This window comes from Bicyclus anynana, chromosome 7, assembly GCF_947172395.1.
Source record: "Bicyclus anynana chromosome 7, ilBicAnyn1.1, whole genome shotgun sequence".
Taxonomy (NCBI): domain Eukaryota; kingdom Metazoa; phylum Arthropoda; class Insecta; order Lepidoptera; family Nymphalidae; genus Bicyclus; species Bicyclus anynana.
The window spans coordinates 5,744,068-5,771,334 of record NC_069089.1 but is presented as its reverse complement, the minus strand read 5'-3'; the positions used below and the strand labels follow the sequence as shown (position 1 = coordinate 5,771,334).

General features: G+C 37.8%; 1 protein-coding gene across 1 annotated transcript in view; it reads left to right on the top strand.

The window, feature by feature from the left end:
• The window catches only part of LOC112058158 (bifunctional heparan sulfate N-deacetylase/N-sulfotransferase), a 160,881-nt gene that overhangs the window by 114,869 nt on the left and 18,745 nt on the right, over nt 1–27,267 (top strand). Inside the window, exons 4-10 of the mRNA XM_052882607.1 lie at nt 510–762; nt 2,112–2,274; nt 9,368–9,574; nt 18,144–18,321; nt 19,146–19,391; nt 23,492–23,654; nt 26,477–26,659. Of these exons, the coding sequence (XP_052738567.1) occupies nt 510–762; nt 2,112–2,274; nt 9,368–9,574; nt 18,144–18,321; nt 19,146–19,391; nt 23,492–23,654; nt 26,477–26,659 (1,393 nt within the window). The remainder of the gene's footprint in view (nt 1–509; nt 763–2,111; nt 2,275–9,367; nt 9,575–18,143; nt 18,322–19,145; nt 19,392–23,491; nt 23,655–26,476; nt 26,660–27,267) is intronic.

Genomic DNA, 27,267 nt, shown 5'->3' with positions numbered 1-27,267 from the left:
TACTTTCTTTTAAAGATTTATTTACGATCAGCTTGCACACCATTATTTATTATTCTACGAGTTCTATTTAGAACAGTGCTAAAATGTCGTGTCTCTTAATGAGATTCCACAGTAGCAAAAGAAAAAAATTGGCTTAATCGTGACGACGATAGAGAATAATGGGAGAATAATTGTAGAAGATCTTATGCGAAAGGAGCTATCTTGACCTAAAAATAAAATATAACAAGAAAAATACATTTTATTTTTTCAAATCGATATCGCTACGAAAATGCAGAGCACAAGTTATATGCACATAGTGATATCAAACAATGTAAAATAACCACTTACTGAAAATAGTTTTAGAAAAATTCTCGATATATAACTAAAAATTCTTTTTCTGTATTTATTCAATCAATATTTGAACTGAATTCAACAACGAACCAGAAATATTGGTAGGTAATAAAGTCTAGGAAATGGGATTCGAAATGTGAAAAATAAAATTTGTAGGTAATAATATTTCCTTTTCACAGGTACAAGGTAGAAGTCGCGGGCAAAAGTCTGCCAGTACTTACCACCTTGGACAAGGGACGCTACGGTGTGATCGTGTTCGAGTCGCTATCGAAATACGCTAACATGGACAAGTGGAATCGAGAACTACTAGACAAATACTGTCTAGAATATTCAGTAGGGGTTGTCGGCTTCGCAACGCCGGGCGAGGAGAGCCTTGTTGGCGCTCAACTGAAAGGATTCCCACTCTTCATGCATACCAATCTACGGCTTAAGGTAATTGGAATTTATTGTGCGGCATATTGTCGCCGCAATATCAGCCTCTCGTCGCTAAACTGTAGTACCCTTAGTACGAGATTTGTTCGCACTCGATGAGTCGAAAATATAGTATCTATACGAGGTCGCAAGACACAACTCGGGAATTGATTCGTATTACAGTCACTGTTTATCGCTTTCAAGTCGAAGTTTTCTGAGTTACAAATTCGCATCGCACCGTTTTAAAGTTTTCTAAAAAAAAATATTTTAAAAATTGGTTATTAAATAACTAAATTATAAGGTAACAAATATAAAAAAGAAAACTTACGTGTCAATTTGAGAACCTCCTCCTTTTTTTGAAGTCGGTTAGAAAGAGGAAACTTATATTTGAATTTTACCCATTTGGCTGTAAGCCTTCCTAGACGAATTTACTTCTGCTTATATTTTTCTAAACCTAGAAAACTGACTATTGCACTGTCATGGAAAATGACAAACAAATAAACATGGTTAGCGAAAGTCGAACTCGAAAACCAGTTTAAGATTGCGTGCGTGGTAATCACTTACTAAGGGTAGGTAGGTACTTAAATTACCTTTATAATAATATCGTTGTAGCTATAAATCTCAACGTTTTATCGCTGTATTATTATGAGTAATAGTCGTCTGCAAATTGAGAATTAGTATCCATTTTACATTCATGTTTCCTTAATGTTATCTGGCTACTAGATAATGTTATGAGACAAGTTATCGTAACTTCTAAAAGTGTGTTATACAAACAAGCAGATTACGTAAGGTGTTTGATTTACAAACTAGTTGTATTCCGCGGATACACCCGATTAGATTTATTTAGGAATACCAGAATTAAAAGTAGCATAAGCTTAATTATTAATCTGCCAGTCGGTCCAGTAGTTTCGGATATTAGCCGGAACGAACGGACAGAAAGACGGACATATATTTAAAAAAACAGTCAGTAGTTATAGGGTATACTTTCATATATCTTATTTGTTAAGAAACAAGTGGTACGTATTGTACCCCCAAATTACTAATACGTTAATTGATATTTAAGTGTGATTTTCTACCTACTGTCGAATGTTTCGGATAGATCATCTAAATCTGAACATCGTAAGCACTTGTATAATAATATGTTAAATTTTATCATTAAGATTTAACATAAATGTGTAATTATTCGTATGATTTCATTTAAATATTCCAGTGAATGTAATTAGACGTTCATACATTTAAAAACATCAGCATAATAACAGCGCTAACCTATTTCTAAAATGTAAAAACGTGATGTAAAACAACACAAAAAAAAATATTTCGGTTACGACATTAAAAAATGAGGGCGAGCTAATGTGATACTTTCCGTTTAGGACGCAGCATTGAACCCCGCGTCGCCTGTGCTGCGGCTGGCGCGTGCGGGGGAGACGGCCTGGGGCCCGCTGCCCGGCGAGCACTGGACCGTGTTCAGGGCGAACTCTTCAACGTACGAGCCGATTGCCTGGGCGTTAAGGCAGACAGATTATGGAGTCAACGGTAATTATATACTAAGACTAGCGGACTTTGGACGCCTAAAATTCAATTTTTCACAAACAGCGTAGGAACCATTTGTTTTCCGGATAAAAAGTACATGTTACTCTTTAAACTCCTATATTTTCCAATTTAAAACCGAATTAAATCGATTCAGATGATCCAGAGATTACCCCGAACAAACAGAGCTATCGTCTGTCTGTTTGTGTTTTGGTGTTGACATACCGAAATCACAGACAGACACTTCAATTTTATTTATGTGTATTGATGTATAGATTTAACTTCTCCTAGAACATAAACAACTTGAGTATTTTTCCGTGATGCTCTCAGATAGACCACATTATCGTTGTATGAGTATAGTACTCGTAGAAGACTTTTTTAAACATACTCGTATCATTCTTTATCTGCAGTTTTACTCATTACTCGCTTAAAGTGTAAGCTCATTATCAAGAACGCTATTCGCTATCGCTACTTTGAAATTATGGAACTGATAGCTGTTCATCTACCGATTTAATAAATCTTTCATTGTTTTAACAGTGTATCAAAAACTGCCTCTTTAATGTGAGTAATAGCTTACTGATCACTGAATCGGGGCTAGAAAGCAAGTTCAGGCATGCAAAAACGCTATTATTGGGTGTTTTTTCAATAATATCTTAGGTCAGTCAAAGCGAATTTCAGGTTATTTATCTTAGTAGAGTCGATTTCAGATTTCATGTAAATTTAATTGTTCATCAAAACATTGATCCACTCTAGTAGTAGACCAACCAAATTACTACTTTAAAATAATAAACGTACAAATTTCTAAGCCGTGACTGTACAATAACATAAATTGAATTTGAAACTACATATTTATAAACTTTAATCTAGTTGTTGTCATCTACAGTAGCCTTGAAAAAGAAATATAATCGTTGTTCCACCAAAAAATATAGCCATAGCCGCATATTGAAACTATTAAATTAGTTCAACAGGAGGAGCCGAAGAGGGGATTTTTGCAGTTACTCGAGCGCGGCAGATAAACATAAGGGACTATACCTTACACTTTGTCGAGTACCTCCACCGAGTATGAGCCCTTAATATTGGTAGGTACGTTTAGGGCAACCAAAAAAAAACTAACTTCATAAATACTCAACCAGCACGTCAGATTAAGATAAGGTTGGTGAGTTGATAGCTAAAAACTGCACATTTCGAAAATCTGACGATTTGAGCGTAACGTAATGGAATGGGAGGGTTTCAAAGTTACAAAATTAAACCCTTATATTTTAGTGCTCGAGGTACGAGTGCGATTAATTTTTTACTTATTTTTAAGGAAATAATCTCCTAATTAATCGCTGAAATTTTCTTACAATTTCAGTAAGCCAAAGTAATAAAAATTGTTTTTAAAGTCTGTAGTTTTTTTTTCCACCGCTAAAAGCGGAAAAAGTAAATAACCATTTATTCTTCCTATAATTTAATCTACCAAATGTAATCGGTCTCAATGACGCTCGAGTTACTGCAAATTTAGCATTCCGGGCTCCCCTACTATAAAACTAAATAAATATCATAAAAATATGACATTCAACTGCGAGCAATGTCGAGATTGATTTATTGTACATATTTCGTCCTCGGATCACGTAACGAAAACGTTTTCTTCCTCCACAAAGCATGCGTGAAATACGTTATCATAGCCGAAAATAAAAATGTACGGCACGAACAGTGTTACGTGCGATACAACAGTGGTCGACGGTCGTACGATATCCAATACGATGACATCACTGGAATTCCGGCGCGCGTGTAACACGATATGAATACGAATCCTTGGCGCCATTAGGCCTGCGCTAATTACCCGCGGAACCTATGCCTGTAGAAAATAAAATATTCTATTGAAATAATATCTGACTTATTTTATAAATTACTTATATTTAAGTTATAACGTCTTTCACATGAACACTATGCATACTTGTACATAGTGTTCATGTGACAGAAGTTAAAGTAATTTATAAGTATGCTAAGTGGTGACCAGTTTGGTACCACCACGTCATCTTATTGGTTTTCTTTATTTTAAATAGGTATATTTTTTCTTTTTGTTGTCTTCTGTGAATTGTGTGTGTGTGTGTGTCCAATAAAATATTTTTCTTATTTTCTTTAAATATTATTTATTTAATGGTAGCAGTAGATGCCCCGCGGATATCTTGTTTAGTTCCCGTTAGTCTTTGTTCATCAGAAATAATAATCAAAAGAGTTCATCTTCTTCTTCCACGATTCTAATGGTGAAATATTTTTTTAAATCGGTTCAGAATAGCTTCAGAGCTTTTCAATTCAAATAAACAAACAACCTTGCCTCTTTATAATATTAGTGCAGACTAACAGACGCCCCGCGGTCTTACTCGCGTAGTTCCCGCTACTGTGGGAATACGAGGATAAGTAAAACAGATAACACTCCAAAATTACGTGGCTTTCTATTGGTAAAAGAATTTTCAAATCGGTTCAGTAGATCAAGTAAGTATCTGAAATCCATGTACTGATTAATGTTATAAATTCGAAATTTTGTCTGTCCGTTTAGTTGTTTTTCTGCGGAGGGCAACAAACTTTCACATTGGTATCATCCTTAATTTAGGTATGTATAATTTTGCGAAACATCTTTCGATTCGTTTTGGTCCCGGAAGCTGAATAAAAGTTATGTTTTTAATTTAACTTTTCCTCTTGTTCTGCATCAGCTTGGAAACTGGAACACACTCGTAAGCGATTTCGTTATGTTCCACAAAATTAGTTTTCTGACATCGAATTGATTTGAAATGATCTCCTTGAAAGTTTTCCACACTCGTGCATTTCAATTTCAATTTCACTAAAAAGTCCCAGTGGTTTTATGTCTTATTCAACGCTAATCAATTTCTCTAATAAAAGCATATTGGCTCAAGCCTTTTGTTAACGGGTCAAATGAATTTGCCTCCGCTCGTCTATTAAGGGGACCTTTGACCGGTCTTGGAATTAAATATATTCATGTCGACGTCAACGATAATGAACTCTATATCTATGGGTATAAGCATCGAAATGGCGTAATGGAATTGCTAGAAAAAAACATTCCCGAATAAGAGTTAAAGTAGCTACGATAGTGATTCACGTTGTACCAAACAGCGGAGTTTACGATCATCCGTTCTTGACTATAAAGAACAATTACGTCCTTATTGTGTGAAATATTGTCGCCGAGGCCTTTGCCCCGATGTGGGAAAGTCAATTATTTAAATTGATAGCCTGCCCAATAAAAACAGTTCTCTCCTTGTGGGGGGAATGGGTCTCGCAGTCGATAAATATGTGCAAATGTCTCTCTCAGTCTTCACCCTTCACATTATGTTGTCAGTAGGTCTTTGAAGTATTTTTATTGGTCCATGAGAATCAATGGATCAAATCGTCGGCATGATTTAGTACATGTGAAACCTTGCCAGCTCCATTAACACGGTACGGTAGCTCAGACAACTGAGTGTGTAAAGGTCACAATGTGAACAACAACTCTTTATTACCCATTACCTCTTTGTCTGTTTATTCCGGTGCTATGATCTAACTGTCTTGGTTTTAAACATTGCGTTCAAAACTTATTTTTTCTAGGCAAAAAGCCTATTTTTCGATTATTTTGTTTATATCCATTTCCATTATTATTGGCACACACATCTATATATATATATATATATATATATATATATATATATATATATATAAAAGAAAGTCGTCTTAGTTACTCCACTTATAACTCAAGAACGGCTGAACCGATTTAGCTGAAAATTTACAAGGAGGTAGTTTAGAGCCAGGAGAAGGACATAGGATTTTTATAAAAGTTTTCCTTCCTGACGCTATAACTCCAGAACTCCGATTTCCATTTGTGAATCCTTTTGAGTAAAACGGCCAAAATTGTTTTTCAATGTTTGGAATGTAATAATGCTTGCTTAGAGACTTACTTAATGACCTATGACTTACTTAATTAAACTTGCTTAAAGACCTTGGCCTCTCTAGAACTGCAGCAAGTTCTATATTAGAACTAGTATCCAAAACTGACTTAATAGGATCTTACCAAATTTGGCTAGACAGGGAGAACAACACGAGCGGAGGAGCGGAGTTATGATCGATCGTCAAGGAATTCCTTAACCCTACATCCAGTGGTCACAAGTCCTGGACTTTGTTCGGAGTTTTTCTCTCTACCACGCGATTGACCCGGCACTCGCACGGTGAATCCATGGATTTCTAAGACATTTGTCTCTCTCTAAGTTTTTAAGGTTAAATAAGGTTTCAGTTGCATTTAAACTACTACGTTATAATAGTATTAGGAATCTTACCTAATCGTATTTCATGATATTTAACTTCAATTAACATCAACGCCCTAGCTCAGTACCTACTAATATCGTCCTAACTAACCTTAACTAAACCCTATTAGACCGTTACGTGAGTGCTACTTATTTCAACCGGAGACCGGAGTGCTTCGTTGTGTACCGAACTAATGAATAATTACCCCTAAAGGTTCCCATTTCACTTTAAGCCCATTATAGCTACTAACTTGCACACACTTATTGGATCCAGTCTTCAAATGTTTCTTCCCGGAATTCATCGAATCTGTTGTACCTGCCCTCGATAGATAATTTCTTAGATGCAACATGGGCGTGGCAAAAACAGCATGAGAATTGTGTGCTTTAGTTTAAGTAAATACGTCTTTCCTCATTTTTGTATTTATTTATATTTTACCGTAAGTTAGCACTTGGAATTCCATTTTAACTCATGTTACCGTCGATATTTCCGGGATCAAATGTACCATTTACGTTTCTCAATAATCTCGCCTACTTTCCCGGGAAAGTCCCATTAAAATAGGTTTTATTGCTCAAGATTAGCCCGGAAAAACGAGCAGACAGACAAAGAGTTAAAAAAGTTTGTTTGTGTTTTTTTGTTATTATAAATTAATAAAAGCACTTTATCAAGTTATTATAGTTATTTTGAAATCTAATAATTCTAATTATTTAATGTTATTTGTATGTTTTTGATTTATTATTGTTATTCATGACTACGATTGCATATTTTATTAGTCATCAGAGTACGTTAATGGTTATTTTTTCTGAAAGTTAGATATGGTATCTAAAACACCTTTTCACTAACCGTGTTTTTAAAATATAAATGAAGAAATATTAATAATTCAATAAGTAGGTGCGTTTACTAGAAACATAAACCAGCCGCATAATTAATAGATCATTTAATCGTCATTTATTCAGATACTAACAATGTATGGCGAAAATCGCCCGACAATTATTCACGACCGGTCTCGTCATTTATGCACCAATTGTCGGACAGATCGGACAGATTAGCGTACTCTCAAATTGGTGTACTTCAGAGACTCAGCTTCCAATACACTACATAAGTACACATATTCTATACACCTATTATGCTTGTGACCATAGACATGGTGAATTTGATTATTATTATTTTATGAATCGATCTCTACGAATTCTAGATTTGATTTTTTTAGATAAAGAATCTTAGCAATTGGATATGTAGGACTCTGCCTCCGTTTCCGGAGGGCTTAGGTTTAAATCCGGATCGGGGCATGCACCTCCAACTTTTCAACTATGTGCATTTTAGGAAATTAAATCACGTGTCTCAAACAGTGAAGGAAACCTGCATACCTGAGAATTTTCTTAATTCTCTTCGTGTGTGAAGACTGCCAATCGGCACTGGTCTGAAGACTGCCAATCCGCACTGGTCCAGTGTGATGGTCTATTGGCCTAACCCCTCTCATTCTGAGAGGAGATTTAGAGATTCTAATACATCAAGTAACATTGTGACGTCACAAAAGTAAAGACAACGTTTTTGATGTTTGGAAAAGTTTATGTAATACAGTAATTTTTGAATTGAGTTTTTTAAGAAATCCTTAACTTTTATTGATTGATATCTTTATATCATTTCATGTACTATAAGAAATTAATATTGTTTATATTAAATTTGATATTATATCAACTATCCTAGTGCTGCATTTGCGATGTTTCGAAGCCAAGATTTCTTGCGACGACCAACGCTTCTCCTACCGACAGCTAAGTGTTGCTATTGAGGCTTCGAAAATATTGTATGTTGTATCTAAATATTTCTCTATCAATGGTACGTACTCGTCGGTGTGTATTTTGTGTCGGTTCTGTGAACCGCAAACATGCTCTGCTAACAGAAACGTTTTAAGCTTCTCGTTTTTTTGAGTGTACCCAACAAGTCTGCTGATTTTGTAGAAAATAATTACGCTCGTATCTCTTACCTAAATGCCACATTTTTTGTTAACTGTGTGCTTAAATTTTTAACAAAATTCTAAAATTACGGGTAAAATAAATGTATCGCATGCGTTTAAGTCCAATTGTGACTACTCAGGTTAAATATTGTCTATTACATCGTTGTAGGTACGGTCGTAAAGTTGTACGGTTGTAGGTGCCTTTTCATTAATTAACTTATTTATTTTATAATCAAGGAACATAGATCTATGATTATGGTAGAAGCTCTAATTGACAATGATTACCACAGATATTTATAACTTTCTGTGGTAATAAATTGTCAAGTCACTTATTATTATTGTTGTTATAAAGAGATGGAAATCAATTATCTAGCTTTTACAAGTTACCTATATTCGAGATAAAAGAATAAGATTCACACGCGTGGTTCCCGTTCCCGTAGGAAAACGGGTATAAAATATAGAATATAGCACTCGGAAATCACTAATTCCGAATGCTATAGGCTACATTATATAGCCGAATTCCTTCACTTTCGATTCAATTCTTTCATTGTTGGCAATCTACACTTAGCTTAGTCAATAGTGAAAGAATTTTTCAAATCGGTTTATTAGTTTTAGGGCCTATTCAATGCAACTAAACAATCAAATATTTCCTCTTTATAATATTAGTATAGATTACATACTTACTAAAAGCTGCCTATAAACTGTTACTAACACAGAAATATGATTGTTCTTTTTCTAATTGTAAGCACTAGTACTTAACGTTACTTATTAAGTACCAATATATACTTATTAAATATAATATTGTTTTTTATTCACAATTAACTAGTTACAAAATATTCTTCGTCCGTCCGTCTCTAACGAGCACAATATTTTGCACAGAGGAAAGGCTGCCGTTGGCGACCGTAGTACAAGACCACGGTCGTTTGGACGGCGTCCAACGAGTGCTGTTCGGCTCCGGGCTCCAGTTCTGGTTGCATCGACTGCTGTTTCTGGACGCGTTAAGCTACCTCAGCCACGGCCAGTTGAGCCTGAGCCTCGACCGCTGGATACTGGTCGACATTGATGACATCTTTGTCGGGGAACGAGGTGAGATAAATATATGTTTAACATGTAACCGACAAAGACAACAGATATTTTGATGGATATTAGCTTTAGTTTTAAGAATATTAGCCTTTGTAAACTTCTGACATTTTAATTGTTCCTCTAAAACCTTTTATTGGTTCTTTTACCCTTACCTAACAATTAGGGGTAGATTTTAAGTTAAAGAGTACAGAAGGAGTACCAGGTACACGCGTTTCACCATAGGCTGCGTCTTGTAGTATATATTTATAAAAAAAATATGATAAGCGAATAACCGGTGGCAGGAATGGGTGAAACTTATAGGTGTAATATTTGATTAAAATGAGATAAAAGAATAATGAGATGAAAAGTTGAATCAAAATAACGTAGGGGCGATATAATAGGCGTAATATTATTTTATTTCGTTTTTTTTTTGTACCATTCATTTTATTAATCATTCAACTGTTACCGAACTAACTGCCCCATAACCATTTCACAAATGGAAGCTTATAGCTAACTTAATTTTAACTATGTAACTTACGTGCTCTCCTAAGCTCGATGAAAAAAGCTAGATAAGATTTTATAGTTAAACTTATACCTATCAGCTAATAGCTTAGTAAGACATTTTTGCAAGTGGCTGCTTGTAACATGATTAAAATAACCTTAGATTTCGTTAGTAACCTCAACACCGTCAAAATAAGGATCCAATACTTAATTACGTATTTATTTTGTACGACCTACTGAATTGCTGAGCTGTATGTTCAAATATTTGGCAAAATGTAGGTTAAATTCACAAAAGGCCTCCGTCAAATTAATGTATTAATTAGTTGGATATTTCGACACATATACAATATACATAGCGGTTGAATGCAAATTTAAAGTTCGGACTGCCGCATTGTCTACGTACAACCGCGAAATGTTGCAACATTCGATACGGTGCCAAACGAAATGTTATAAAAGTGAGCATATACCACAATGTGAGGGGACTAACAGTACAAATTAATTTAATTCGATAAAGGCTTTCCGCTTATTATATAAATTGGGCGCAACCGCGGACATATTAATGATATCACACACAACAAAATAATACAAACGTTATTAAATACACATTCAATAATTCTTTGTGTTTATCATTATCAACACTTGTATGATATCAACACATATATGGTATGATCTTTGAAACATTTCTTTCCTTCGGAACCCACCAGATGCTTCTGCGCTCGCCCAAAACCCCTGATGACGCCGCTGAGGTCCTACTAAAAGGCCCACGACACTTACATAATCAGAAAAAAAAACTGCTACCTATGCTATCACAATCCAAACTCCATTGACTTAAAAAATGAAAGAAGAAAAGGAAGATCTTTATTTTCAAGTAATGCCACATATTACATTATTATTATTACATACTAAATTATATTATAGCTTTACTGTCTACTCAAACAGTGGAGCAATAAAATGAAAAATGACCTGCATTAAGTGGCAAAACCTACCAAAATGCCCCAACTCAGCATTCGGCATTCAGCATCACATACTTCCTATACAAAAAAAAGTATGCAGCACTGATTTTCAGTTAGGACTTAGGACCTAGTTCACGTGCCGCCACGACACAGTTTAACATCCTATGTAAACTATTATATAAAACCTTACTTCTATGGTAAGAGCATAGCCTAACGAACTTTCACCCTTAAAAAATTAAACATTCAGGTACAAAATATTTATTCATGACCATACTGCACAAATTTTGTGTATGTAATAAATAATTATATAAAGTCGGACATAACATATTATGAACGAGGCGAACTATAGTGAGACGTTTTCAATCTTCCAGACTTTAGATAATGAATATGTGTCCCCTGAAAATTGTCCAACAAGGGCACTTTAATTTTCTTTTTTTATGTATGCTGCAAAAATCTGTTGTAATATTTTTTATTTTATTTAATACGGTTATGGTACCTACGTTACAAGCTCAAGGCCGCTTAATATTACGTATTTTGTGGTATATATATATTATATTTTTTTAATTAGATATGTAGGCAATAAATTAAAAAAAGTATGTTTTTTAATCATATCATTAATAATTTTAATAACACAAGCTATGTTATCATTAAATATTTTGGTGAAGTTCATTTGAGTACTTCATGGGGTTATCTACGCACGTGTTCCATTTATCATGTATTTATTAAATTAATGAGTATTACTTTAACACCAAAAATGTTATGAATGTTTGATAATGTATTTACACAACAAAAATTATAAAACTGGTATAGTTTATAAAACAATATCTTTGAATGGTGAAAAGTTATGTAAACTTACATGTAATGCAAAAGACCATGAAGGGCAATAATTGTTCGTTGACTAAAGTGATAGTGATTTAAGGAATTATGAAATTTTTAAGGAAGTTGTTAACTTTTTGGAAGTTTTTCTATTTGATCCTAAAGTTATTGTTTTAATTATAGAAAACCCTATATGAAAATGTTTGTGCATTTTGCTTGGCTCTCAACAATTATCTGATACCTCTATTTCTCTGTCACCAACATTAATGTTTTAGAATTTTTAGTACGTAATGTTATGGCCAAATCTTGCTCATTTTGTAAAAGTAATCTAAGTTGAATGCGGACTAACATGTGAGGAGGAGGATGAAAATCCACACCCCTTTCGGTTTCTACACGACATTGTACCGGAACGCTAAATCGCTTAGCCGTACGTCTTTGTCGGTAGAGTAGTAAATAGCCACGGGCGAAGCCTGCCACCAGCGAGACCGGGACTAATTAAGAAAACATTAATCGAACCAGCTGGGGATCGAACCCAGGACCTCCGTCTTGTCAATCCACCGCGCATACCACTGAGCCACAGATGCCGTCAAAAGCTGAATGTTTGTCAGTTCATGTTCCTACCGTAAGAATACTATGGAGTTTAGGATATAGCAGGTTCTAAGGGTCCACACCCTCAATAGTCTTAGTATAAAACGTAATCTCTCTAGTCTAGTGTGTTGTCTACAAATAGTGTTTCATTTTAATGATGATATTATCAGGATGAAAGTTCTGTAACACATTCTGTATGACCCAGAAAAATAGCTGAACGAAATTCCATTTACCCATTTTCAATTTACGTACACACTCCCATTACAATGTTTTATAGCACTCGTAGTTATGGCTACAAAGCAGCGATGCGTATAAAAAGCTGTTTGTTCAGGATCGAGTAACCCCTTTTAGTGTAACGTGGATCAATTGTATCCCATAAAATCAGGTGGTCCTATTTGTTTATTCTCCTCAAAAAACTAGGCCATTTTATACATGTTTTTTTATTGCTCGTAACTCCTTTCTTATTCATAAAAAGAATATTACCAATATTTCTGTTTTCCCTGTCAACTATGCGAAACGTCTGCTAGGAGTGAGTACGATAATAATAGTCCAGAGTAGTTCCATATTTTTTTATCAAAAATACTAAAGCTTGTTTTACCATTTTCTAACAAATGTTGTATTTCTATTTTATTTTTTTTACGTTTAAAAACAAGTTAACCCTTGACTAGGATCTCACCTAACTCGTCTAAGATGATGCAGTCTAAGATGGCAGCGGGCTTACTTGGAAAAGGTACGAGTTTCTTCTACCCATATCTCTGACGGTGTCTACGCGGCATCGCACCGGAACGCCATATCGCTTGGCGGTACGTCTTTGCCGGTAGGGTGGTAACAACGGTCAATGCCTACCATCTTGAGCTAATTTAGATATTATAAAATCCTAAACTGACCCCAGCTGGGAAGGTCGCTGTATAGTTTTGTTATCGTCATTGTCAATCCACATTTAGCTTACTGTAGAGCACGAGTTTCCTCTCAGAATGAGAGGGGCTAGGACAATAGTCCACCACGCTGGCCCAATATGGATTGGCAAACTTCACACACGAAGAGAATTTAGAAAATTCTCAGGTAAGAGTCCATATAGGCCGCCGCGCGCCGGGTTACCTTTTTAAAGATCCATACATATATAATCATTATTGTAATGAATATGTATGGATGCATGAGAAACCGGAGTTTGTATCAAGCGGTATGAATTTCCTTTTCTTTGGGTCGGCTTAACTTCGTCAAAATTCCATCCTTCGCCACTGTCAGGTATGCACGTTTCCTCACGTTTTTTCCTTCGCCGTTTGAGACACGTGAGATTTCATTTCTAATAATGCACCTAACTGAAAAGTCAGATTACCTGACCTGACCGAAGTCGAACCTGCGCCGTCCGAATCGAAAGCAGAGGTCATATCCACTAGGCTATCACGGCTCACACTGTATAGTTTAAACGTGAGTTATGTCACTTTCTCATATCAAGTGTGTAACAAATAAGAAACTTATGTAGGCACATTAGGTAGGATATCCTAAGTCTACATCAAATAGGTAACAAGTACAAAACTTGTCTAGGTACCTATATAAGCTGTCTGACACCTATCACAGGCCCTTAGTGTCGCAAGAATGTTTATTCAGACTTTTGCCAAAGTGTTATAAAAGTAGTATGAAAATAGAGGAGTATGTATAACGTGGAAAAAGCTATTTGTACAGGATCGAGTTCACCTCTTTATAGAAACGTGACTGATTCAGTTTCATCCCATGTTATCAGGTGGGTGATCTAATTCCTTTTGCTCTGCTCGTTAATGGTCGCACCTTTTGAAAACTCATTTCTCTTTATCGCCTTCACGTACTGTATGAAAGGGTATATTTCCTTGTATTTTTTTAAACAGTGCTTTCTTTACTCAGATAGATATATTTGATACTATGATGAGATGAAAAATGATAAGATAAAATTTTATATCGTTAAATCAATTTAAACTATCGAAAATTGAAATGGACTACACAAGAAAAGGAGCAGGTAATACCTACTGTAGGAACAATTAGAAAAATATAAAGCTCAAACTCTTTGTTTAAACATACGTTTTGTAATGTAATGTACGTAATGACATTTGCTATCGACAGGTCACGTGATCAAGATCTGTCATTCCTATACATTTTTCTAATTTAGCGAAGCGTTAGCGATCGTAGAAAGAGAATCGACGTGCCACTTGGCTACAGGGGCTGGAATGAAAAACGTATCTATACTAATATTATAAAGCTGAAGAGTTTGTTTGTTTGTTTAATTGAACGCGCTAATCTCAGGAACTACTGGTCCGATTTGAAAAATTCTTTCAGTGTTAGATAGCCCATTTATCGAGGAAGGCTATAGGCTAAATATTATCCCTGTATTCCTACGGGAACGGAAACCACGCGGGTGAAACCGCGCGGCGTCAGCTAGTGTTTAAATAAAGAGAGTTTGAGCTTTATGTTTGTCTTAATGGTTTCTGTAGTAGGCACCTGCTCCTTTTCTTGTGTAGTCCATCTCAATTTTCGATAGTTTATATTCGAATAGTTTTATCCTGCGCAATCATTTTTAACAAAAAAATAATAAAACAATTCATAATATTATATTAACCTACCTAAAATTTTGTATTATCGATTGTATACCTATACATTATTGATAGTGACTTCGATCGATACCATCGCAGCCGACAAGGCTATGTTAAATAAAACATCATGCATAATTCGTAGCTGACGGACGAACGTACGTATCTACGAACTACGGCGAATTAGTAAAGCGCTGAGCACCGGTATTTACTATTAATTTAGTCGCTTTCCTAAAATAAAAGCCACGTCGCCATTCCAGCACCTTGGGACCCCAACGTCCATCAGTTCTTCGTACTATGTGCCCCGCTATTGCCAATTTAGCTTCGCGACTCGTTGAGCTATGTCGGTGACTTCGGTTCTCCTGTGGGTCTCCTCATTACAATATGACTAATATTCCCGTTCCCCTTCACATAGTCAGTAAAGCTGTGTTAAATTGTTTGAATTTAGAACTTCTCGGCGTGAGTGCGGCCCCTTTACCGTTAAGCTATCCAATTAAAAAAAAACATGACATCATATTATAGTCCCTAAAGTTAATTAAAGTTTAATTCCAACTGACTATCATGACAGTCTTCCGCGAGGCGATTTTATTATTTCCCGTTCATTTGTAGCGCGCCATTTTTATTTGATCCGATCGGTTTTATATGCACAGAGTTCAATTAGCATTAATCTGTACACAGTACCGACGTAATTCAACTGTTACGCATGGAATGCGCACGTAACATGACATGCGCTGGACAAACCACAGGTCATTATGTCATGTAGTTTCATTATTTTAATTGTTTATGTATTCGGAGTGGCTTGTTTGAAGGTGGCTTCGGCGTCGTAAGGTACCTACTCTACAGTTATAGACCTACATACGAGGAGGTACATTTTAAATGCCGCCGACTAATTTAATCTGATTTTAATAATTGTGACACCCAAGAGCTCTATGTCAAGAGCTGATTGGACTGTTCCAACTGTTCTTTTGACTGACTGTGGACCTTGGCTCCCACTTTCCAGGGTATATCTGTATATACCCTGGAATGTGGGAGCCAAGGTAAAATGGCTCATAATATTCAAATAAGGCTCTACCCCTAGAATCGAATCTCGGGACCACATGATCCATAACAGAATCAGCAAATTCCTTTACACATTTTTATAATATTTGGGTATACCCAAAAATTTTGGTATAACCCAAGTCCAATAAACCCTAGAAAATAGTACGCGATAAAATGTGATAACAACCAAGTACCTTCTCCAAATATTTATTTTATATGTTCCTACTTCCTTTTGATGTACCTACTTTATATATACCTACTCGTACCTTTTTTTATTATATAAATGCTAACCCTTGACTATAATCTTACCTGATGATAAGTGATGATGCAACCTAAGATGGAAGTTAGTTAGGAAGGGTTAACTTGTTTGGAGGAGGATGATAATCCACACCCCTTTCGGATTCTATCGAACATCGCTAAATCGCTTGGTGGTACGTCTTTGTCAGTAGGGTGGTAACTAACCACAGCCGAAGCCTCCCACCACCAGCAAATTAAGAAAACCTCAATCGGCCCAGCCGGGGATCGAACCGCGTCTTGTAAATCCACCGCGCATACCACTGCGCCACGGAGGCCGTCAAATCAATGTAGACATGCTCCTTTCTGTTGATTTGTTTTCTAAGTTTTAATGGAAATCTTAAATCATGGTTTTCTAAGAAATATATTTTACATAGCGCCGGACGCGCAAAATCTTGGTATTCAATACCGCTTGGTATTCGAAATTAAATGAAATTATGAAATCGCCGCTGTTATGTTATTAAAGTAAATTCCAGAGTGAAAAATACCATGAAATAATTTTAATAGAATTTGCGTTTGTATTTTATTACATTTTCGTTACATATTATTATTATGAGCTAGGAGCGAAGAATTTTTTATTTTTAACGTTTGCGTAAAACATAAAATGTTACTTTTTACATTTCCTCGAATAAAGCTTCGTTAGGAATTTAAAAATAAAAAACTAATACGGGGTTTTTTCTACCTCTACTGGTGGGCGCCTGCAACTTCGTACGCTTGAAATTCTACGTACGTACGTTTAAATCATCTTCGCATTATTATTGTCTTTCTAATGAAACTAATTTTGTTAGGATTGGTTGGTTTCATTCTGTAAAGGACATTTTCTATGTCACATTATAAGCCTATCCTAATGACTAGCCGTGATTGCCCAGTGGATACGACCTCTGCCTCCGATTCCGGAGGGTGTGGGTTCGAATCCGGTCCGGGGCATCTCCAACTTTTCATTTGTGTGCATTTTTTAAGAAATTAAATATCACGTGTCTTTAACGGTGAAGGAAAAATATGTAAGGCAACCTGCATACAAAAGAACTTTCGTAATTTTCTGCGTTTGTGTAGTCTGCCAATTCGCATTGGGCCAGAGTGGTGGACTATTGGCCTAACCCCTCTCATTCTGAGAGGAGACTCGAGCTCAGCAGTGAGCCGATAACGGGTCATTCAAATCAAATCAATCATTGACTAGCACTACTACAGTACCATTTTTTCTTATACTCGTAGCTGTAAGCAACGATTATATACTATTGTTATAGATATGTTAAGTCCCTACACAATCACCGCAAAAAGTGATCCGAATTTAGATTTTCTAACTCTCTACTGAGCACACACATGCACAATTTTGAGTTTAATTATCTAAACTAATATTATAAAGCTAAAGAGTTTGTTTTTTTGTTTGAACGCGTTAATCTCAGGAACTACTGGTCTGATTTGAAAAATTGTTTCAGTTTTAGATAGCCTATTTATCGAGAAAGGCTATATATTCCCGTATTCCTACGGGAACGGGAACCACGCGGGTGAAATCGCGCGGCGTCAGCTAGTATTATATATTTATATGTATTTATATAGTTTTTACACTTCCTGAACACACAACTCGACATCGTAGACAATATTTAGGCATTAATTGTTACTATGCGCCTAAATGAAATTAAGACAATTAGCCACATTTGTTCGCCTTAATTTCCACGCGTTAGTGACATATCCAATATCTATTAATATACAATCTTTGGCGGAAAGGATTTCGAACTTAGGTCGGGTTGGCCGACAATTAGGTTTCGTATACTCTCATCATTCGTGTCATATATATCATTTAACAAAGTCCTTAAGTTTTTTAATTTTATACATTTATTTACCCAGGCACCCGGCTGCATGAGGAAGATGTTTCAGCACTGATGGCATCGCAGGCGGCCTTACAGCGACTCGTGCCAGGGTTCCGGTTCAACCTGGGCTTCAGTGCTAAGTACTACCACCACGGCACGTCCCTGGAGAACAGGGGCGATGACGCGCTGTTGAAACATCGGGAACATTTTAATTGGTACGTGCCTTCAACTACCAATATCCAATAACAATCATTGTATTAACATCATCATATCAGCCGATGCAGGACAGGTTCTTTGTAGAGACTTCCAAACATCACGATCCTGAGCTGCGTCGGAATCATTGTCTGTGATTTCAAAATAACTGTGTACTCTTAAGTATTTGAGTAAATAACTATTATTTACACGATACCATAACATAAACAAGCTAATTTTGTCTATCTGTCTGTTCGGGCTATTCTCTGAAACGGCTACACTGATATTAATGGGACTTTTAGCAGGAGATAGAGGATGTTATTTAGCAACATATAGGCGACTTTTAATCTCGGAAAAATCCATGAGTCCCGCGGCATTTGTGAAAATCGCTGACGCCCGTAACTCCTTTCGCGTAAACCATATATTTTTCCGAGATAAAATATACCTATCCTATATTCTATATTCTGCTCCAAAGTCCTATTAATCACTGCACCAAAATTTACCATAACCGGTTTAGTAGTGAAAAGGTAACAGACAGACATTCAGACTTACTTTCGTATTTCTAATATTAGTATGGATAATCATTGCTTAATACTTATTTATGTCAACAGGTTTTGTCACATGTGGAACCACCAGATCTTTTTTATACTACATATGTTTCCGAGATAAAAAGTACCTAACCTATATTTTGCCCCAAGGTCCCATTAATCACTGCACCAAAATTAATCTCTTTTAAATATTATCGGTTCAATGTAGCCATAAGGTAACAGACAGACATTCAGACTTACTTTCGTATTTCTAATACTAGTATGGATAATCATTGCTTAATACTTATTTGTGTTAACAGGTTTTGCCACATGTGGAACCACCAGCAGCCTCACCTGTACAGCAACGTGTCGCAACTGGAGGCGGAGATGATGCTCAACAAACAGTTCGCGCTCGAGCACGGCATCCCCACCAACTCGTGCTACTCCGTGTCCCCGCACCACTCCGGCGTGTACCCCGTGCACGAGCCGCTGTACGAGGCGTGGAGGAAAGTGTGGGACGTCAAAGTGACCAGCACGGAGGAATATCCGCATTTACGTCCAGCGAGGTAACTATCGAAAAACTTTTAATTTTAAAAACGAAACACTTCGTGTCCCTGCACCACTCCGGGTGTACTCTGTGCACTAGCCGATGTACGAGGCGTGGAGGAAAGTGTGGGACGTCAAAGTGACCAGCACGGAGGAATATCCGCATTTACGCCCAGCGAGGTAACTATAGAAAATATTTAAATTTTAAAAAAGGAACGCTTCTGAGCACCACGTCCTTACCAACTCGTGCTACTCCGTGTCCCCGCACCATTCCGGAGTGTACCCCGTGCACGAGCCGCTGTACGAGGCGTGGAGGAAAGTGTGGGACGTCAAAGTTACCAGCACGGAGGAATATCCGCATTTACGTCCAGCGAGGTAACTATAGAAAAACTTTAATTTTTAAAAAAGGAACGCTTCTGAGCATGGTGTACCCACCAACTCGTGCTACTCCGTGTCCACGCACCGCTCCGGGGTGTACCCCGTGCACGAGCCCCTGTACGAGGCGTGGAGGAAAGTTTGGAACGTCAAAGTGACCAGCACGGAGGAATATCCGCATTTACGTCCAGCTAGGTAACTAAAGAAAAACTTTAAATTTTAAAAATGGAACGCGTCCGAGCATGGCGTACCCACCAACTCATGCTGCTCCGTGTCCCCGCAGCACTCTGGGGTGTAGCCCGTGCACGAGCCGCTGTACGAGGCGTGGAGGAAAGTGTGGGACGTCAAAGTGACCAGCACGGAGGAATATCCGCATTTACGTCCGGCGAGGTAACTATGGAAAAACTTTATATTTTAAAAATGGAATGCGTCCGAGCATGGCGTACCCACCAACTCGTGCTACTCCGTGTCCCCGCACCACTCCGGCGTGTACCCCGTGCACGAGCCGCTGTACGAGGCGTGGAGGAAAGTGTGGGACGTCAAAGTGACCAGCACAGAGGAATATCCGCATTTACGTCCAGCTAGGTAACTATGGAAAAACTTTAAATTTTAAAAATGGAACGCGTCCGAGCACGGCTTACCCACCAACTCGTGCTACTCCAAGTCCTCGCACCACTCCGGCGTCTACTCTGTGCACGAGCCGCTGTGCGAGGCGTGGAGGAAAGTGTGGGACGTCAAAGTGACCAGCACAGAGGAATATCCGCAACTTTAACTCAATGTTAAGCTATTCAATGTTCAGAGGATAGCCATAGTCATAATAATACAACATTTCCTAAAGCTTAACAACAGTCCATTTTGCAGTGATAAAATGTGGAATCAAGATAAAATTTATCTCGATATTTTCCTAACAAAAAACACGATCCGGTATTAGCTTTTTCGTTCAGTAAGTGACAATATCGCGTAGACAATTTTGAAATATGGTTCGCTGCTCAAATATATTGCTGACCGCAAAACCAATGTGCCGATGTATATTGATAACACTTTTAGATTTCCCAAGGCTTCTTCTCAGGCATAATAAATTTTGATGATGACGTTTAGGTATTTTCATGAAAAGTTAAGGCATTTCGATATCCCTAATGTATAATTCTGGATAGTATTGATGTTTTTTGAAATTCAATCTGGGAACGTACTAATAAATTCATAAGGTAAAAGGGTTATTCGTTATTTAGTGTTATTGTGTGATGGACGATTTCCAATATTTTCATAATGTTTGTCGAAGATATACTTACGTAAGAATTACTTTTTTATTATATTCGACACTGGCAAGAAAACCTAAGATAATAAAAAAGTAATTCATAATAATAGGTATTCTCTTACATTATTCGGTACGGAATGGGCACCACATTATTGGGCAGTGTTACTGGCACCGTGTTGCGGTTACCAAACTGCTATAAACCGCAAGCGATGCGTTGCGGCGACTTCTCACTATGTATTGTACACGCATTTCCGTCTAGATGTTGTCTATGGTCAACCGAAACGCCTACCTATTATTATCAATTAATAATTGTTTTTTTTTAATTTGTGGACTAATATTTGTGAATTAGGGAAGGTATCTACTTTATCTGTACTGCAATATATTATGTACGTACAGGATTTCACAACAAGTAATTTTAGTTTTTGTTTAATTTTAATAATAAGAATTTGTATATTGTCGAATTGCTATTCGATAAACTTCTTTGTTAACTTTTACTGCGAAATAATTTAAGACTAATGTAACGGCTATTTTGGTTGGATTAAAGCTTGCAATATCTCGTCTTAGTAAGAGAACATTTAAAATTTGAAGGCGAGCAAATTTATAATAAAGTAAGTACCTGCGGATGTGAAGAATGCCAAATCGTTAAACACATTTAAGACGAAACTAAGAAAATATATACAGTGGTATTACCATTAACACTTACACTGTGGTAACATTTCGCACCGAACATCGTACATTTCTGTAGGTAGAACGAAAAAAAAATGTTTGAGCTGATTATTAAAATATGTAATAAGATTTACTTATAATTGTTTTTCTGTAAGTGAATGTAAATTCTTTAAGAGAAATAAAGATTCTTTGACCTCTTATGGCACAAACATGAAATAGACTACCATAATCCATTTAATTTTTTTTTTAAACAAGTTGGTAATGTACAAACCTGAATTGTCAAATATGTAAAGTAACCGTGTTGTGGTCTGTGTTTTGTAGTTGCCTTTCATGTCCACGCATTTGTGGAAAAGAGAATTCTAGTCCGGCTGCCGAGTGCTGTTTGTTTACTTTACTATTTAAATGAATGAAAATGCACGCTGAATTTAAATCGCAGGAGAACAAGTTTTATCCGCACAAGCTTTGTACGAATTAAAAATTTGCATATTTTATTCTTTTTTTTTATTATTTTTTTAACTAATTGCACTACAACTAAATTCGTAGACCAAAAAGTAATGTCATAGGCTTGTATTGCTAATTGGTGTTTATATGAAACTAGAGATTAAATCGTTAGTAAAATTATTTTTTTTAATAAATTTTGTTGTTTTAAATCATATATATATATGAACATAAAAAAATATATATATATTTGTATCGTAATATATATTGAACTATTATTCTACCCATTGCTAACAGCCTTTCCGAGAAATTAGAGAACAAAAATATTGGTCATCTCTTACATTGAGAAAAATTAACTACTTAAACAAGCTACTTACGTAATGAGCGTGCAAATTATTACTTACAACGGGTGAAATATACGTAAAATAGATGTCGTATACTTAAGTGCAGCGTACTGTTCCGTTTAGAAGCAACACCATGTTACATTAGGAGCTCGTGTACAACATGACAAGGCCCCGGCTACAAGTGTTACGGAATTCGTCCACTAATCCGCATTGTACGCATTGGACGTATTGAATTAAACGGATTTTAGTATTCTAAGTCGCACATGTGCGTCTGATGGATCGCATCGAACGGATTTTATCTACCGCAAAAATCCGTTGATTCATTGCGGATCAGTAGACGCCTACCACAAGTGGTTTACTACATATTTTAAGTATGGCGGTCTAGGATGTTTTTAACCCCCGACGCAAAAAGAGGGGTGTTATAAGTTCGACGTGTCTGTCTGTCTGTCAATATGTTTGTGGCATCATAGCTTCCGGACGGATGAAGCGATTTCACTTTAGTTTTTTTGTATTCAAGGTAAAATGGGTGAGTGTTCTTAGACATGTTTGATGAAAATCGGTTGAACCGTTTAAGTTCTGGGAGTTGAAAGTGGGGAAGAAAAACCGAATTTCTGCAAATATACTCGATTGGGGTCTCAAATGAAGGCGCACTGAAAGATAATATCGATGACTTGGTCGAGAGTGAGAATAATTACATGAACTTCGGGGTTTTCAAAATTTTAAATTTTATGTTATCTACTTTATAAAAATAAGTCGGGTTTACTTCCTGACGCTATAACTCTAGAACGCACGAACCGATTTCCACGGTTTTGAATTCGTTGGAAAAGTCTCGGGCTCCGTGAGGTTTATAGCAAAGAAAATTCAGGGAAAATTTCAACAGAAAAGCGGGATAATCTTTTTTCGCATACAGCGCTATCTCTGATACAAGGGTAAGGGTAGGGTAGGGGTAGTTGAAAGTTTACATTGAGTTTCTCTCATATAGTTCTTAATGTATTTAAAAGATGTGGCAAATGTTCTTTAAAAAAATATTCTTGTCTGCCAGGTTACGGCGTGGTTTCCGTCACCGAGGCGTCATGGTGCTGCCTCGTCAGACGTGCGGCCTGTTCACGCACACGCTGCTGTTGGAGCGGTACCCGGGCGGGCGGCAGCGCCTCGACCGCTCCATCCAGGGCGGCGAGTTGTTCCAAACGCTTATAAACAATCCGGTAAGTTACGTAGAACTTTTTGGAGTTTACTCCTTAAGCATCGATTTTTCATATAAAGCTCCTGGTATCAAATAATATGGGCAGTAAAATTCGATGACAGCGTTACGTCTTTGTGCGCAACCTATACTGCGCACATTACACCGTGCGCTGCCGTAGGGCACGCCGTGACCTGCTGTTCCTCGTTTGCGCACCTTTCACTATTCAGGCGTATATTGAGACGTACATAGTGTATGCTGTGGGTCAACATACATCTATTTAGACAATCGATCTGAAAGAGTAAACTCCATTCGTGCGTCAAAGCTGACTCACACTTTTTTTTTATTATTTACAAGTTAGCCCTTGACAACAATCTCACTCACCTGAAGGTAAGTGATTATGGAAGCGGGTTAAGTTGTTAGGAGGATAAAAATCCACACCCCTTTCGGTTTCTACACGACATCGTGACGCTAAATCGCTTGGCGGTACGACTTTGCCGGTAGGGTGGCAGCCAGACCTGGACCAATTAAGAAAAAATCAATCGGTCCAGCTGGGGATCGAACCCAGAACCTTCGTTTTTTAAAACCACCGCGCATACCACGGCGTCACGGATGCCGTCGTAACAGTGCTCACTTGGTCAAAACAGTGCCCACTTTTCCAATACAAAAACCTCTAGAACAATGAGACAGTCTTATAACAAATTCAATACCTATTATCGTATTTTGACGACCTCTCTGGCATAGTTGGTATTGCTGTGGTTCTTGAGATGTCCTGGGTTTGATTTCCAGCGCGGGTCAGTTTAGGATTTAATAAAAAACTCCAAATAAGCCCGCTTCCATCTTAGACTGCATCGTCACTTAACGTAGGGTGAGATCACAGTTAAGGGCTAATTTGTCATAGACATTTAAAATTAAATACGTTTATTGCGTGGTCAATTATTACATGTGACCTAATCTAGTGATTCACTAATATACTCGTATATCATACTATATAATGTCCAATTCATGTAGCCAAGACACTAAATCCTGCGGTCGTTGGCATTCGATTCTGTGGTGAGCGAATTTGAGCTTGTGCTCTACTGTGAGAGTAAACACTTGAACTATGTTTCAGCCACTTGAACTATGTCTCTGAATGATGCAAGTGTTATATAAAGTGTAGCTATTACAGCCCGCCCAGATATAAAGCGTACTGAGTTCTGCGTTTTGCGTTTTTTGTAATGTTGCACACTGCACGAGTGGTGTGGACAGTAGCGAGGGAAGTAGGCAGAGAAGTCGTGTGGTCACGTTACTCCTGGCGCATTTCATGACGCTCGTCCTACCCACCGCTTCCTATATTGTTTTGAGCGCGAATCAATGGACGTGTACGGGGCGTTGCGATTATTTTCAATGTGTGGGCAGACAAGGCAACATTTTGTGACCATCTGCAATCCGGTGGTAAAAGAAGGAATGTGTTGCAGAAGTCAAATGTCGGAACACCTATAGCTTGGCAACTTCGTTCGTGACACTCCCGATGGTCCGCGCGGGCCGGGGTGCGTGTAGCGATGACTGATGCACCTCCCTTCCCCGCACGCACGATTTCACAACCGCGCAGTCTTTCCCCCCGTCGTCCGCATATCATGGGAGTGTCATCAACGAACTTGCCAGACTCTTTCTTCATGCCCTTAAAAAACGAATGAGGCTCTTAACCTTGACAAATACTTGCCTGTGGTAGGAACTTCAAATGCCCGCAGCTAAAGCAACAGTTCCCATGTATGCATGGCCCAATCACGGAAACGATCTCTCGAACGGAGATTGACTCGGGTCCACGTGTTTATTTTGGCAGGAGTGTACGTAACTGACAAAGCCGTGCCCTTAAGCTTCTTAGCATTGTGGTAGAGTGGCATGTTTGGAAGCCAATTAACGAATAGAACAATAAAGATTTATCCGTTAATTGAAGAGTGCTATTATGCTCTAAATTAATCATTGTTAACAAGTTTGTCTTTGTTAGCTTGTTTATTAAACCCTATTCAATAAACAACAACAACAGTTGTTGAGTAGGCAAAACATTATTTAAAAACGAGTGAAAATTGAGTTTGTCTCGCAAATTGAGGATTCGACCTCGATATAAAACGAAAACTACTAAACATAATTAAAACTGTATAATCAACCTGAAAAGGCTGCGCTTTATTATAATTCTTGGCAATTGCACATTATCTCGATCGTCTTTTTATCAATGGAAAGGCGAAGAGAGCGCACAGGTTGGCATTTCTCTAGAGAGCCATTAATAACCTCCCAACTAGAAATCACTGGTCTTGGACTGTTTGATTTCTTATCAGCCACCGCGCTACGACATCCCATTCGATTTTGCAGTATTTTCAAAGGAAAATTATGTTCTGCGGTAAAAGATCCGCAACTTCTGATTGGAGGTTTCCTAGGAGATTGGAGAAGAACTGTGATTTTAAACTTACATGAAAATAAGCGAAGAAAATTACGTGATCTTTGGTTATTTCATCAGGGGGACAATTGCGTAACTTGATCGGATCCGTTTCACTGCAGCTCCATTTAATAAAAATATGTCAAATTAATGTCAAAATTGACAAAGATAATGTCGAAAATTAATTAATTTGTTGTCTAACTAATAGTTACTAATTAACGGATCCGATCTAGTTTCGCAATTGCCCACTAGATCTAAAAAATCAGACGCACTTGTATTAGTGGAACGGGTGTGTGCCAACATGGTCAACTACCAACTGATTCAAAGAATTTATTGAGATAAAATTTCTTATTAGCCTCACTACGGTTGCGGCATCGTCAACTGATGTCATATTTTTAAGAGAATAAATATTAATTGAATTTGTTGTCCTCTAGATCAACGTGTTCATGACGCACATGTCCAACTACGGCAACGACCGCCTGGCGCTGTACACGTTCGAGTCCGTCGTGAAGTTCCTCCGCTGCTGGACCAACGTGCGGCTCGCGTCCGCGCCGCCGCTCGCGCTCGCCGACAAGTACTTCCAACTGCGGCCCGACGAGCTGAACCCACTGTGGGGTGTAAGTATATAACGTACTGTGTGATCAACGTGTTCATGACGCACATGTCCAACATCAGCAACGACTGTCTGGCGCTGGACACGTTCGAGTCCGTCGTGAGGTTCCTCCGCTGCTGGACCAACGTGCGGCTCGCGTCCGCGCCGCCGCTCGCGCTCGCGGACAAGTACTTCCAACTGCGGCCCGACGAGCTGAACCCACTGTGGGGTGTAAGTATATAACGTACTGCGTGATCAACGTGTTCGTGACGCACATGTCCAACATCAGCAACGACTGTCTGGCGCGGTACACGTTCGAGTCCGTCGTGAAGTTCCTCCGCTGCTGGACCAACGTGCGGCTCGCGTCCGCGCCGCCGCTCGCGCTCGCCGACAAGTACTTCCAACTGCGGCCCGACGAGCTGAACCCACTGTGGGGTGTAAGTATATAACGTACTGCGTGATCAACGAGTTCGTGACGCACATGTCCAACGTCGGCAACGACCGACGAGCTATAAACCCACTGTAGGGTGTAAAAAGTTACAATAATATAGGTAGTTTTATCACTGATTTCGATATTTTTTTATATAGTAATAAAAAATGAAACCTTGAAGAAAAACACAGGTTAGATTTTAT